This window comes from Colius striatus, chromosome 7 (genome assembly GCF_028858725.1).
Source record: "Colius striatus isolate bColStr4 chromosome 7, bColStr4.1.hap1, whole genome shotgun sequence".
NCBI lineage: Eukaryota > Metazoa > Chordata > Aves > Coliiformes > Coliidae > Colius > Colius striatus.
In genome coordinates, this window is record NC_084765.1 from 3,717,223 (window position 1) to 3,731,138 (window position 13,916).

At 41.9% G+C, this 13,916-nt stretch overlaps 1 protein-coding gene across 2 annotated transcripts in view; it reads left to right on the top strand.

Moving 5' to 3' along the window:
- Positions 1-13,916, top strand: part of NAV2 (neuron navigator 2) — a 384,880-nt gene that overhangs the window by 169,251 nt on the left and 201,713 nt on the right. The window contains exon 1 of one of the 2 annotated variants that reach the window (XM_061999097.1): positions 674-1,821. The exons of the other annotated variant lie outside the window; for it this stretch is intronic. Coding sequence (XP_061855081.1) covers positions 1,564-1,821 — 258 coding nt within the window. The 5' untranslated portion in view covers positions 674-1,563. Of the gene's footprint in view, positions 1-673; positions 1,822-13,916 lie in introns of those variants that run through there. 2 annotated transcript variants of the gene reach the window in all.

The following is a 13,916-nucleotide window of genomic DNA, read 5'->3' on the forward strand; positions in this document are numbered from 1 at the left end:
TATCCTGGTGCTAAGAACTCCTTAGGAGTCCAAAGGCACCTCCTGGGGCCCTGAGCTGGCCAGGATGATGCTCTGTAGGCAGCGAGAGGGGTCTGTGCAGCTCTGAATGAGTCATGCTTAGCAGGAATGAGGGATCTGGGGGTTTTAAAGGACCATGGCATCCGCAGAGCAGCATGAGGAGGAACCTGTGACACTGAAAGAAAAGACTCCTCAAAGCAAAACGCCAAATGTTGCTATAATGGGGCTGCATTACTCACTGCGCTTATTCAAATTCCTGTTGATGCTGGCAGCGGGAGTTTTCCCGAATAGCAACGAACAATGAGTCATCTCCAGGTGGTTTTATTTGAAAGCGCGCTCGCTTTTTTTCCCCCCGTTTTTTTTTTTGTTTTAAATTTCAAAAAGCAGCCGGTCCCAACCTCCCTCCGCGCAGCCTCTCGGTCCCCCCGCAGCCGAGTCCCCTGCGCTGCCCGCCGCGGGAGGTGAAGCCGCTCCTCCCCTTGCAGAGAGGGACGGTTTTTTTTAACGTGTGTGGGGTTTTTTTTGTTCTGTTGGCTGGGGTTTTTTTTGGTTGCTGCGTCGGGAGGGCAGGGCCAATCCCGGGGCCGCCCTGCCCGCACCGTGCCGGCGCGGCAGCCGCCTCCCCCCGCTCCCGGCGCGGCGCGGGATGCGCTGAGCAGCGCCGGGCGGGAACCCGCTCACTGCGGGAGGGGGAGATGAGGTGGCGGCTGCTTTCCCTTCCCTCTGACAGCTGAATGATTTTTTAAACATTCTGGTTTATTTTTCCCTCAGGTTTTCGTGACCAGCATTGGGGGAGCCGGGAGATTTTGTGGCCGCTGGCATATTTTTATTTGAAATTGCTGTCAGTGGACGTTTCTCCTCCTGCTCCAGCATCGCTGTCCTGTTCACAGCCATTAAGACTTAAGAAGCTTGATTCTCTAAGGCTCGTATCCAAGGGCATCAGTCATTAACACACTGAGCTACATCTGCTTCTTGGCTAAGACTGAAGAAAGACATCTTAAGCTGGAAATCCTGCTTGCTTGCTCACTCGCTCGCTCTCTAGTGCATACGGAAGGGGAAGCAGATGCAGCTGCAGGTTGCTTTTTTTTCCTGTACTCCAAAAGGCTGCCTCACTTCGGAGATGCAGTGACAAGATAATGGAGTGAAAGTCTCCCATTTCTAGGGAAGAAAACTGCAGGAATCTGACAGAGAAAGGAAGGAGCAAGTTAAATAACAGCAGAAATAGGGAGGAGGACAGTGGTGAAGAACTGAAAATAAAATTGGAGGGAACAGGTGGAAGGCTGGCACAAAGCTGGGAGAGATTTTAGACTGAAAGTGGGGTGTATTTTTTTTCCCCTTTTTTCCTTTTCCTATCTCTTTGTTGTTGCTGTTGTTTTGTTTTTATTGTTGGTTTAAAATTCTAAGCTGGTTTTGGAGATCCCTGCAGTAAACCAGGCTGCTTTAGTGTAGAGCAGCTTCCCCAACGTGTCCTTTTCTCTCTCCCTGCCTCCTGTCTCTGCTCTTGCTGCTGCTGACAGAAACGTGTTAGGAAAGCAGAAAGAGAAAATGCCAGCCATCCTGGTAGCCTCCAAAATGAAATCGGGACTACCTAAACCCGTACACAGCGCTGCTCCAATCCTGCATGTCCCAACGGCCAGGACTATCCCACAGCCCTGTTACCTGAAGTTTGGGAACAAGGTGGAGGTGACGAAGCCATTGTATTCCAGCCAGATTCCTCTCAAATCTCCTAATGGACAAGAAAACGCAGGAGATGGACTCCCACCAAGGAAGAGCATCTCGGTAGAAAATGGATTTGACACACAGGTTAGAAGGCTTCAGATGCTGGGGAGGTGTATGTGAGAATGGATTTCAGGTTGAATGTGTGCAGCAGGTTTTCTGAGGTAGACAGCAGTGGTGTGAACAGCAGTGAGAGAAGGGATGTGTGTGTGTGTGTAATAACATCTGTCTACAGTCCTGGGATGTTTTCTGTTCTGCATAGTGACATGTGTTACCAAGGGTTGATTTTTGTAATTCTGTCAGGATAGTGGAGCTGATGGTGGGGTGGTGAGGAATGGGTGCTGTGTGTGCTCTTTGCCTCTGTTCCCTTCTCTATTGCCTTTGCGTGAACTTGGGGAATGTATGAGAGGGAGATGATAGAGGTGTTGTTATGGGGTATGTTCTTTGTGTTCTTTCTGTAGGTGCTAATTGTAGTGACTGGATTGTGTGCCTGGGATGAGGAAAGAGTGCTGGTTGTCACGAATGTGGTTTGTGTTTGGCCATGTACTGTACTGGAGCGTTAGTCGTGTGAACGTTTTGTATCTGTAGCTGTGTGGGGAGTGAATGAGAGCACTTGATGTTAAATTGGGATGTGGATGTCATTCTCAGTGCAGCTAAATTCAATAGCTCAGGTAGGAAATGAATACTCAAGCAGAATTGTCTGTTTTAAAGCTATAGGTGCATGCCATCATAGGTGCAGCACATTATCTATATGTGTTTTTTAGGTTTGCCCTTAACGTGTGTCAGTTTCCCAGCCTATTTTTATAACATGCTGCTTCCTGTATAGGGAGGAGGAGTGTACATTCTTCAGCTCACTTAATTTCTGTAACGTTTTCAGCATGGTTCACTTTGCCTGGGCTGCTGATGCTCTGGTGTGCTCAACAGCAGTGTAAGCAGACAGCATGTGTGAGTGTACTACGGTGTGAGCAAAGCAGATGGTCTGCTGCAGCAAGCAGAATTGATTAGTGTTGTACAGAGACTGCTGTAGAGCAGCGTGAGGTATTTTGGCAATAGCCATATATGCTACAAGCTGCTTCTACCAATATCTGAACCCAATAGAAGGTGATACCATTATACTGGCATAGAGAAATGCTAACAGATACTTATCTCTTGTATATTTCTTTCCCTTCCTCAAGGAATCTGTGGGTTATCCCCACAGTAAAGGTTTGGATATCATAACCTATTCTTTTCAGATAAGTGTGACCACTGATTGGGCATGTTTGGCCCCATGCCCTGAATTTTAGGATATGCTGCACTTTGGTTACTGGTAGTCAGGGTGATATATTGGGCTGCTCACAGCAGATAAATCTGACTGTTGCAGTTCCTGAGGGACTGAGAGCAGGAAAAAGAGACAAGTATTGGTGGCAGGGTGGTGGCAGCAGACAGACCGACTTGTGCATCACATCTTGTTCTTGAGAGAAGCAAGTATCCTTTTTCCCTTGTGCTAGACTCCGTCCTTGTGATTATGACATGTCAGCAAAATCTCATTACATGCTGCTCTTTCTCTCAGACACGCCTTGGTTTCTGCACAGAAATTTCCATTCCTGCAAAAGTGGTTGTTATTCATAAATACTTGCTCATCTTATAACAGATAATAATTGGAGAGATACTGACTGGTCCTTGTTGGCAGCAGGAAGGGGAATACTGTGATGGTTTTAGCCCTTATACAGGTGTAGAGCAAACCCCATTTTCTTATATCCTGATGATGAAGAGATCTTCATGCTAACTTGCTATATTTAAACAGGGAGTCATTTTGGCCAAGGAAATTTCAGATCATTTTGATTTTTGTCTAACTTAAGCAGTGGGAGACATCCTAAACCTTGTCATTCGCAGTAATGTCATTTGGCTAGCAGTCTTAGCAGATGCTCAGCACCTTTTAAGGTGTGAACCAGTGAGGTTTGGTTTATTATCCATTATCTTGAATAAACACATTCCTTTTTAGTTATTCTCATTGATCCACTTTGATGTCTCTGCCCATAAAAGCATGCAGGTTTTTGCCATTCAAGGTAGTAATTTGGTCAGCCTTTATCTAAAGGGAGGATTTTTTCAGATCGGTTATATCAAGGGCACTGTTCTTTTCTTTTTCTCCTGTCACTCCCTCCCAAGAGAGGAGGAATGGTATGGATGGGCAGCTGGCAGATGATATGTCAGCAGCAGAAGCATTTTTATCTTGGAAGACCATTGGCTACATTCAGGTGTAAAAGTGCTTTCTGACTATAAATCTGGCAAGGTTTCATTTTAAACCCTGCACCAGGACTAAATACCTCGAGAGTCACAGGCATGTCCTATGGGGATCTTCACTTGCTTCTCAGGACATTTCATCTTAAGCACCAACTGGGCCCTCATCATTTTAATTTGTAGGCACCTGGCATCCCCCGTGACTGAGAGAACTTATATTCTTACTGTGACATTTTGAGCTTGGATCCACAAGCTGGGCCAATACCAGGTGTTTTGACATCCATCTTTTGTAGATCTCTGTCCCTGCATGGAGTTTGCAGCCCACGGTGAAGGACATAGTATCTTTCTGTGTGGGTGCAAAGAGAATTGGAAAGAGATGGTGTAATTTAGATCCCCAAAATAAAGAAGAAAATAAATAACAGTAACCCAAATCTGTTACCTTGTACTACATTGCTTGCTTAAGCTTGGCATTTGCAGCCCCAGCCTCCCTCCAACTTCAACCTTGGAGATAGAGACATAAGCTATTTCCATCAAAACCCAAGGTGATATCAGGCCGCTTTCAACCCAAGTGGCAAAGAAGCATTGCTTTCTTACAACTGCTTAGCAGTTGGAGTATTTGCTCAGAGCATGGACTGAGATCAGCTTCCATTTCAACAGGAGGGAATTCAAAGTCTTATTACATCCCTGGAAGGTTTCATAATCAAGCCACTGGATATTCTGGGAGTATTTTAGGGAGTTGCTCTTAATCCTGTTGAAGTTGGTCCTCCTTACACTACATATTACAAAATTCAGTTGCATGTACAGAATAAGGACAGAGAGCAACTTGACCTCACATTTAGGGCATCTGCTTACAAGGGAGAAATGATGGACAGGATGAAACAAAGAGATGAGACACGTTTAACTATTTGGACATCTGAGTTTTTGTTATTCATAGAATCCTAGAATGGTAGGGGTTAGAAGGGACCTTTAGAGATCATCTAGTCCAACTCCCCTGCAGAAGCAGATTCACCTTGATCAGGTCTCAAAGGAACATGTCCAGATGGGTCTTGAAGACCTCCAAGGAAGGAGACTCCACAACCCCTCTGGGCAGCCTGTGCCAGGGCTCCCTCGCCCTCACAGTGAAATAGTTTTTTTCTTATATTTAAGTGTAATTTTTGTGTTGCACCTTCATCCCATTACCCCTTGTCCATCATGGTGTACATATGCTGTGAATTTGTGGATGTCTTTTTCCCTACACTCAGTTTATTGATTATTCTGGAGAAGAGTGTCAACTACAGAGACAGAAATCACAGTGTGAAGAAGCTAGACCATGTTCTAATGCTGTTGGAGCACGTTTTGAGCCACTTACACCCTAGTTCATGAGGTTCTTTTAGCACCAGGTGATACCTGTCTGGAGCCTGGCTCTTCAGAGAGTGTGGGCACTTTGGGTGGTATTCATCAAAGTACTCATGTTTAAGAAAAGTGCTGAAACTCAAGGTGTCCCATTGGAGAAATGTAGCATCAGTGACAACTTCTCAATAGTTAGATAACTGGGTTTTGTTCTTCTTGATTTACACGTGGAAGCTGGATTTTATAGTAACTGAAGGTTTTGTGCCTTCAGGCCATATAAGGGCAACGTGTTATTTAAAATACTGTGCAATTTATAAAAAGCATTCTTCAGGGTATTTCAGAGGCACTTTCCAAAGAAAGGTCTGTTTTAGCATCCAAGCCCATTGTAAATGCTAGTCGGAAAGCTCAGGCTGATGAATCATGGCAGTATCATTCTTATTTTACTGTTACTGATATACACACTCCATTCATTTTTCCATATTAAATTCCCTGTGTTGTGCACAACAGTATCCTACTGTTGCACTGGTGCTTATTTGAAAACACCGCCAGCAAATTGTACCCATCTTTAGAGAGCATTGTTTTGGAAATATTTAACTGTGTTACCAGAGAAACTTCTGTCAAGTAGATAGCAAGATAGGGATCTCTCAGATGCAAAATGATATTTGTCAGTGATTCTCAAAAAGCCTCATGTATTTGGCTACTAAGTTTGCATTACTTATCTAAGACAGAAGCCATTGCCAATTAGAACTCCATGGTAAAATTGTTGGTGCAGGATGCAAAGAGGAAGATACCAATTCCAGAAATACAGTCTGTTGCCATGTTATTGTGAAAACCAATGAAGATTGTGGCTTCAATTCCTGTGTTTATTGCTGCTATGCTGTATTCACCACCTTCTTGATTTTCATTCTCTGGAGAACCTAAAAAATACTCAGTGATTGTGTCTTAAGTAACTATAGCAGTTCTAAAAGTGTCAGGAGCTTGCTAAGTTGGTGGTCCTACCCTTCCACTGAAACGCTTTGTTTCCAGGCATCTATTTAGCCTGGTATTAAAGTACACATGTTGAGTTACCCTGTAACCGTCCTTAATGTTTGGCAGGGAGAGGTGAGGGGGAGACTTGATACTCCTTTGCCAACTTCTTTGCAATATATTTGTTTGCAAAAGTTAGGCAGTTATCCCTTCCTGGGGGACACAGAAGGCAGATGCTCACTGGGACTTACCATGTTGTCCCTCACTTGTCTCTTTCTCTACACTAGACAAACGTAATTTTTTAAACTTTTAGTCTGAGGATTTCTAGCACTCTTACACCACTTCATGATATCTACTGTTTCCAGTTTGCCTAGAGCTTTTTCTTAAGTTCAAAACTGGATAGATATCATTGTCATTGTGGTCTGCAATAAAGCTACCTTGCTCAGCCAGATATTCTTTACATGGCTTTCCCAGTTTGTGAAGATCACATTGAGTTGGGTGTTGTAAATCTGGGGTATTCTAAATCTCCCCATTTTCTAGTTTTACACTAGATTTTTCTCCTAGTGATTTAGTTCTTCTTTCCCAGTTTGTATAAGATCATCTACATAAATTAAACATAAGAAAAAAACATTTTACTTAGAGGGTGACAGAGTCCTGGCACAGGCTGCCCAGGGAGGTTGTGGAGTTTCCTTCTCTGGAGGTCTTCAAAACCCACCTGGACACATTCCTCTGTGACCTGATCTAGGTGGACCTGCTTTAGCAGAGGGGTTGGACTGGATGATCTCTAAAGGTCCCTTCCAACACCCACCATTCTATGATTCTACATCTGGGATGCAATCCAAAAACATTTGCAATACTCCTCAAGATTAGAAATGCCCCTGTTTTTTCTCATTAGCCACTCTGTAGTCCAAGTCAGTGACAAAGGAATGGAATTGGTAGAGAAGCTCCATTACAGATCCTTGCAAAAAGTCTGTTCGATAGCTATTCTCAGGGTGATAGCACATGACTGACAAATTTCAGTGAGATTTTTGGTCAGTTGTGCACTGCCTTCAAGTACTCTTAACTGCTCACAAATTGATTACTGAATAGGCTGCTCCAGTATTTTTCCATGCTTCAAATTTAAGCTCCCATCAACTGATGAGCCACATGTGGCTTGTAGTCTATTGGCTGTTGGTTAGCCTTCTCTTCCTCACTACTCCCATGCTATTAGCAAGCCAAATGAACCCATACCGTTCAGATATTAGTAATTACTTTTCTATATTTTAATTAACTTTATCAGAAGCTGTTTATACCTCCATATCACTGTCTTGCTAATGTGAAGCTTCATAGAGAGAGAGATTAATAAAGCATATTGCAGAGGAATTACGTCTTCCATTCACACATACATTACCCATTTTTATGCATGATACTGGGCTTCACAATTTCACTAAACAGCCATCTTGCAGAAAGGTTGAAAATCAAGCAAATGCTTATCTGTACCTAATTTTAAGCCAGATGTACATAGTCTGGTTTCAGTGCCATTATGTGAGCTGCCTCGCTGGTGTAGAATCTGGTCTCGCTATTGCTGTTAAGCTAACGATGAAAGAATTTCTGAGAAATATTGGAAGAAATCAAAGGAAGCTGCATGTACAAAGGAGGAATTTTACTGAAGAGTTGAGGAACAATCTAAGAAAAACTATAGATTCAGGCTATCAAAGTAGATAACCACAAAAATAATGTTCAACTAGTATGAATGAGCTTACATAATTATAGTTATGTACCTATGTACATTCCTGCAAAAAAACCTTTGCTGTGTCTTGCATTCTGATGGATTTTTATTTATGGACAAATTGTAAGCAATCAGAGGCTATTGAGTAGCCAAATTCTTCTTCTATTTATGATTACAAAGCTTTTGATATTACATTTATAGATACATGCCCATAATTTGGAACAACCCTCAAACAATTTAATATCTAACGGTTACCAGATAGAAAACAAGGAAACAACTTGGAAGTTGTTTTGTTATGATTATTATACATACAAGGACAAGTGCAGAGTCCTGCACCTGGGAAGGAACAACCCCATGCACCAGGACAGGCTAGGGGTCAAACTGCTGAAGAGCAGCTCTGCAGAGAGAGACCTGGGAGTCCTGATTGACAATAAACTAACCATGAGCCAGCAATGTGCCCTCGTGGCCAAGAAGGCCAATGGCATCCTAGGATGCATCAAGAAGAGTGTGGCCAGCAGGTCAAGGGAGGTTCTTCTCCCCCTCTACTCTGCCCTGGTGAGGCCTCATCTGGAGTCCTGTGTCCAGTTCTGGGCTCCTCAGCTCAAGAGGGACAGGGAAGTGCTGGAGAGAGTCCAGCGCAGGGCCACCAAGATGATCAGGGGAATGGAACATCTTTCATATGAGGAAAGGCTGCGAGACCTGGGGCTGTTTAGTCTGGAGAAGAGGAGATTGAGGGGTGATCTTATTAACATTTATAAATATCTAAAGGGTGGGTGTCAGGAGGTTGGGACATCCCTTTTTTCTATAGTAGCTAGCAACAGGACAAGGGGTAATGGGATGAAGCTGGAACACAAAAAGTTCCACTAAAACATAAGAAAAAACTCTTTCCCTGTTGAGGTGAGGGAGCCCTGGCACAGGCTGCCCAGAGGGGTTGTGGAGTCTCCTTCCTTGGAGGTCTTCAAGACCCGCCTGGACATGTCCCTCTGTGACCTGATCTAGGTGACCCTGCTTCTGCAGGGGAGTTGGACTAGATGATCTCTAAAGGTCCCTTCCAACCCCTACCATTCTATGATTAACATGGAGATTTCAGTGATCTTTCTTTTGCAATAAAGAACTACCCTTTCTTAATGTGCTGCATTTGATCAAAAGAGGTAAAGTTGCACTGTCAACTTGGGAGGTTCTTTAGTCATCCGGTTTTCATTTAGAACGTGCAAAGGGTCACTTGCACTCAGAGTTCCATTCAGTTTTTAATTGTGCTGGGTAATGAGTGACAATGGAGTTTTGCTCTCACTGCAGTTTAATTGTAACAGTTCTCAAGTAAAAGAGCATTTGGTGTAATGTCCCTTCCCCAGTTCAGTACCTTTACTGTTGAATTGCCAAAATGGGATTTCCAAAGGTATTTATTGTTGAGCTAATAAGGCTGCTGTTGAATTCACTGAAGTTTTTACAGTCCATGGTAGTGCTTTTGAAACACTCTCTTAATATGATCTTTTTTTCCTGCTTCCAGTTTTTTTAGTGCTATTTTTCTGATCTCTGCTAATAGGTCATATCTAAGGGGCTTCCAAATTTCAATATGCTTAACCTAAGAGCACTCCTTAGAGGAAGGGATATGGTTCTCATTAATGAATGGCTAAGGCACAAAGAAACTTATCCAAGGTCATAAAGTCTGCAGTGATGTAGAAAGCTACTAGCTTGTCCCCTGACTATTAGATTATTTTTCTCCTTTGCTGCTACTTGTTAATCAGTTCAAAACGCCTATGCATGTGGTGTCCATGTGTTCTCCTTTGTCCTTGCAACTGCTAGTTTACTCCATAAGATTGTATTTCTAAGTGAGCACTCTTACTTGCTTTGTCCCTCTTTTAGCAAGTAATTTTTATCACTTTCTGCTCTGATGCTTGGTGTAAGGCAGCAGCCAGGCAGGGCAGTTTGATCCAGCTGTCCTCTAACCAGAGATGGGTTAATGATTTTTTTTCCCATCCCTTCTTCCTCCTTGTCTTTTCCTCTCTATCTGCATTGGTGAACTTCTTGGATAGCTTTTAGAGTTTTGCTTCTGACTTTTCCTAGAATGTCCATTGTGTGTTCCACAGAACTTCTCTTTCCTGTGTTTTATTTAGACACTCGGTCTCTGCTGGAGTCTTGCTTGAGCTGAAATAGACTTCAACAGAGAAGCATTAAGTCTTTCTACCTATCCAACCTCTAGGTGATATGTCTCATTTTGTTAATGTTCAAATACAGATCAAATCAATTTGAAAAGCAAATGTAACGTGAGGAGACTGAAAGACAAAAGCATCTGTATGTATCATAGACCCAGCACAGGCACCGCTTGAGCTGTCCAAGTGTTCTCAGTGGCTGAAAACCATGCTGGTGTGTTTGATGGAGCTCATCATAAAGTAACAGTCTCTAGTCTTCTGCAAACTACTCTCATCAGAAATCAGGTTTTATGAAATAAGAAACCTATCTTAAAGGAATCTCCTGCAGATGCAGAGAGGTATAGAGGTATTAGTAGAGGAGAAAACCTGATACTGTGTTTTTAAACTCCTGTCACTAAACCTGAGCTGTGATTCTCCAAAAGAAAAAGTCAGACTGTAAAGGTGAGGGTCTCATAACAAAACATGAAACTTTCCAGGTTTCGTGTGTCTGAGGGGTACCAAAAAGAAAGAAAATGGGAGACCCACAGCAGATGTGCTCTTCCCCCCCCCACCCCCATCCAGAGAGTATAAGAAAAGAAAGCCCTTATATTCTTGAGATAGGAAGGGTGGATTCAGTTAATGGGTTGGGAAATTCAGGGCTGGTTCTGGCTATATTTTATTTCCTTTGAAGAGTCCTTTGAGAAGCATGGTCTGCTCTGCCATTTCATTTTCCAGATTATCTCACCACTAGACGTAAATCTCTTTTTTAATTTGTAGAGTATTTTAATGCTTTTAGCCTACAAGTCCCTCTTTCCTACCAAAGTACAAGAAATCAAGGAGGAATTTTAATAGGTAACTGTTTTGTTTAAACTTCCCAACCTTGCAGCACAGAATAATATTGAAAGTGCTGTTTAAGAGGACAGTTTTGAATGTGATAGCTGGGATTTTAATAGAAAGATGCCTGTTCTTCTATATTATTTTTCCCATTTGCTCTCTGCTTATTTAAGCCTTGGGGCTAAACTTTCTACTTATTATAGTACATTAATTATACTTACCCTGGTATAAATCAAGAGATGCTCTTAAATTTAACCCATTCAGTTATTTTTGCCTTGCAGCCAACTGTAGAATCTCATTATCCTGAGAAGTTCACCTGGCTAAAAATACCCTGCTTTAATATTATTTTTAGAATCCTCTGTATTTGAAGTATATAAATGGTCAAATTTGATGTGTATTATTAGATATGAACTGTTGGTACATTTTGTAACAGGAAGCTGCTGGTTTTCCATTCACCAAGACCTGGAACTCAGTCAGACACTTGGCACTTACTTGTATGCCTCTAATTTTATCTGAAAATTGTTTTTTCTGAAGTAGTTTGTGGAAACATTATGAGTTTCTTCAGTTTTGGAAAGCATAGGCATGGAAATAACTGCTAAAACTTTAAACAAATAAACCATGGATGAAAATAAATAATCAAGAAAACAGATCACTTCTTATTTTTAACCAGACTGAGATCTGAAGTTTTACTCCAATTCCACCTCTTTTTTCCCCTCCATGACAGTATTTTTAGGTGTATTATCCTTGGATTATTTTTCATTTTACTTTTGGATTATTTTAGAGTTGGGAGCAATGTGTGGGAAAACAATACATGAAAGGAAGAAATAGCTAACTTCAGGATTTCAAAATACACTTTTAGCAGGACTTTTTCCCCTAGGCATGTTCACTTTTGACCTATAATATAATATTTTGACAGTGTCTTGTTTACTCCCATGTCCTCTCCTCAAATCTTACCCTTTGTCCATCCCTTCTTTTACTTGTTTCCTTAAGTCTTTTCTTCCTATTCTCAGCTTGTGTGTTCTGTCCCATAGTTGGAAGGAGTCTCAAAATCGCTTTATTTTACCTGTCTCTTCACTGATACTGGTCCATTTCTTCTGTCTTGTCCTTTATGTAATGACCACCGTGGTATAATCCACAAGTGTGCAGTGGTGATTTGATGTTCATGGTGTAACTTCAGAATTGTCTGTAGGTAGCAGGCAAGGCTGTATTGGAGCACTTAGCATCTGTAAAGAAAATCCATGGGCTACTTTCCAATAGTGGTTATTCAGGTTTTGTTTTATACAAACCAGAAGGGAAACTGAGGGACTGTAGAGACCAAGAAACTAGGGATTGGCAGGTATTGGTTTGGTAGCAGTAGTGCTATGCTTAACAGGAAAACATGACCAGGTCTGTGTAAACATGAATTCTTGGGCAGTAGGTTGATGGGAGTCATGAGCATTGTCTTTAAAATCAAAAGTCTGCCTATTCACAAGAGTTCTCAATGCTATTAGTCCTTCCTTCAGGCTCTGGGAGCTCACAGGAGCAGCATGCTTTGGGTGACAGAAGGATGGGCTTTTAGACATATTGGTCCCAAAGGTGTAGAGAATTGGACCATTAAAACTTCTTAGAGAAACCCAGGGATGTTTGTTGTCAGACAGGAGAGAAAAAGTTACTTAGTTCTACACATCCAGGCCTTCCAATAAATATATAAAGAACCAACACTGCCCTCCGCCCCCAACCCCGAAGCAACTCTTAACAGGCTGATACTATGGCTGCAGAAATAGCTGGGATCATGTTGATTCAGTTATGCTTTCTGCAAATGGAAGAACTCAACTAACTTCCTCAATCATTTCCATACTCCTCCTCATCCGCCTACTAACGCTGTGGAAGATGACAAGGCTTTTTTACTAATAGACAACTACATTTTTCAGAGTTGTACAGGAAGGGAATCCACTAGGGTTTACATGCTTTGTTCTTAGGAGAATTGCAACAGATGTAGGACAGGCTGGAATTGCAATTTCAATGTATATTTTGTCTATCATGGAGCTCTTTGCAGTCTGCTCTTCCAACTAAGGGAATGTTGAGTGTGGTGGTCTCATGGCCACATCATGTGAAGATCTGTAATGTTTCCTATTGTCCCAATCTCTGTGGAACCATTTGACAGACCTGTCATTTGGACAATGCAGAGATGTTCTCAGCTGGGAAGGCTGTTGTAGTAATACCTTTTTGTTTCCAGTGATGAGCTGAATCTTCCCCGATAGGATCACCTCTCTTCTGCTGAAAGTGCTGACCAGAAATTATTTTTCTATCATATTTTTCTGCTGTTTTTTCATTCTATATACTTGTCCATGAGTAGAACCAGGTGAACAACCTAGTGAGATTTCATGTTGCTGATCTAGCTTGTGTGACATGGGTGAACATGGGTATTGAGACTTTGTTATGTCTTGAAACAACCAGAAGTGGATTCCTTCTTCTTTAGCCATGTCCACTGTCAGAAACTACAGGTAACTTTAGTACATGTAAGCTAAATATTGGGTTTGTGCAAATATTTAAAGAACTGTAACAGCTCTCTTTCTGTGTCATACCTACTTTGGCTGTTTCTGAGATTATGACATTAATTACCACAAAGTCATTTCCAATCAGCTTACACAAGGGATCTAACAAATTCGCTTTCTCCAGCAAACAGGCAACTATCAGACATAGTATTGTAGGATCAAGCAGAGACAAAGATCTCTGTTATTTCTTTTGGAATCAGAAATCCTTCTTAAGCCAATATGGCATGATGAGAAATTCAATTTTCTTAGAGAAATTTAATCTGAGAATGGTATCTGTGTATGTGTCAGAGGTTGAGGGCCTGAAACAGGACACATTTGCATCCACAAAGACCAGTGCACAACTTTGATTAGAGTTGGTGGAGACAATTAATGGGTTGGTCTGGTAAGGCAAATTTGATTCAGTTATAAATTATTATTCATTTCAGAGAGTCTTATGGATATTTAAATCTTCACAACTACTGTTAA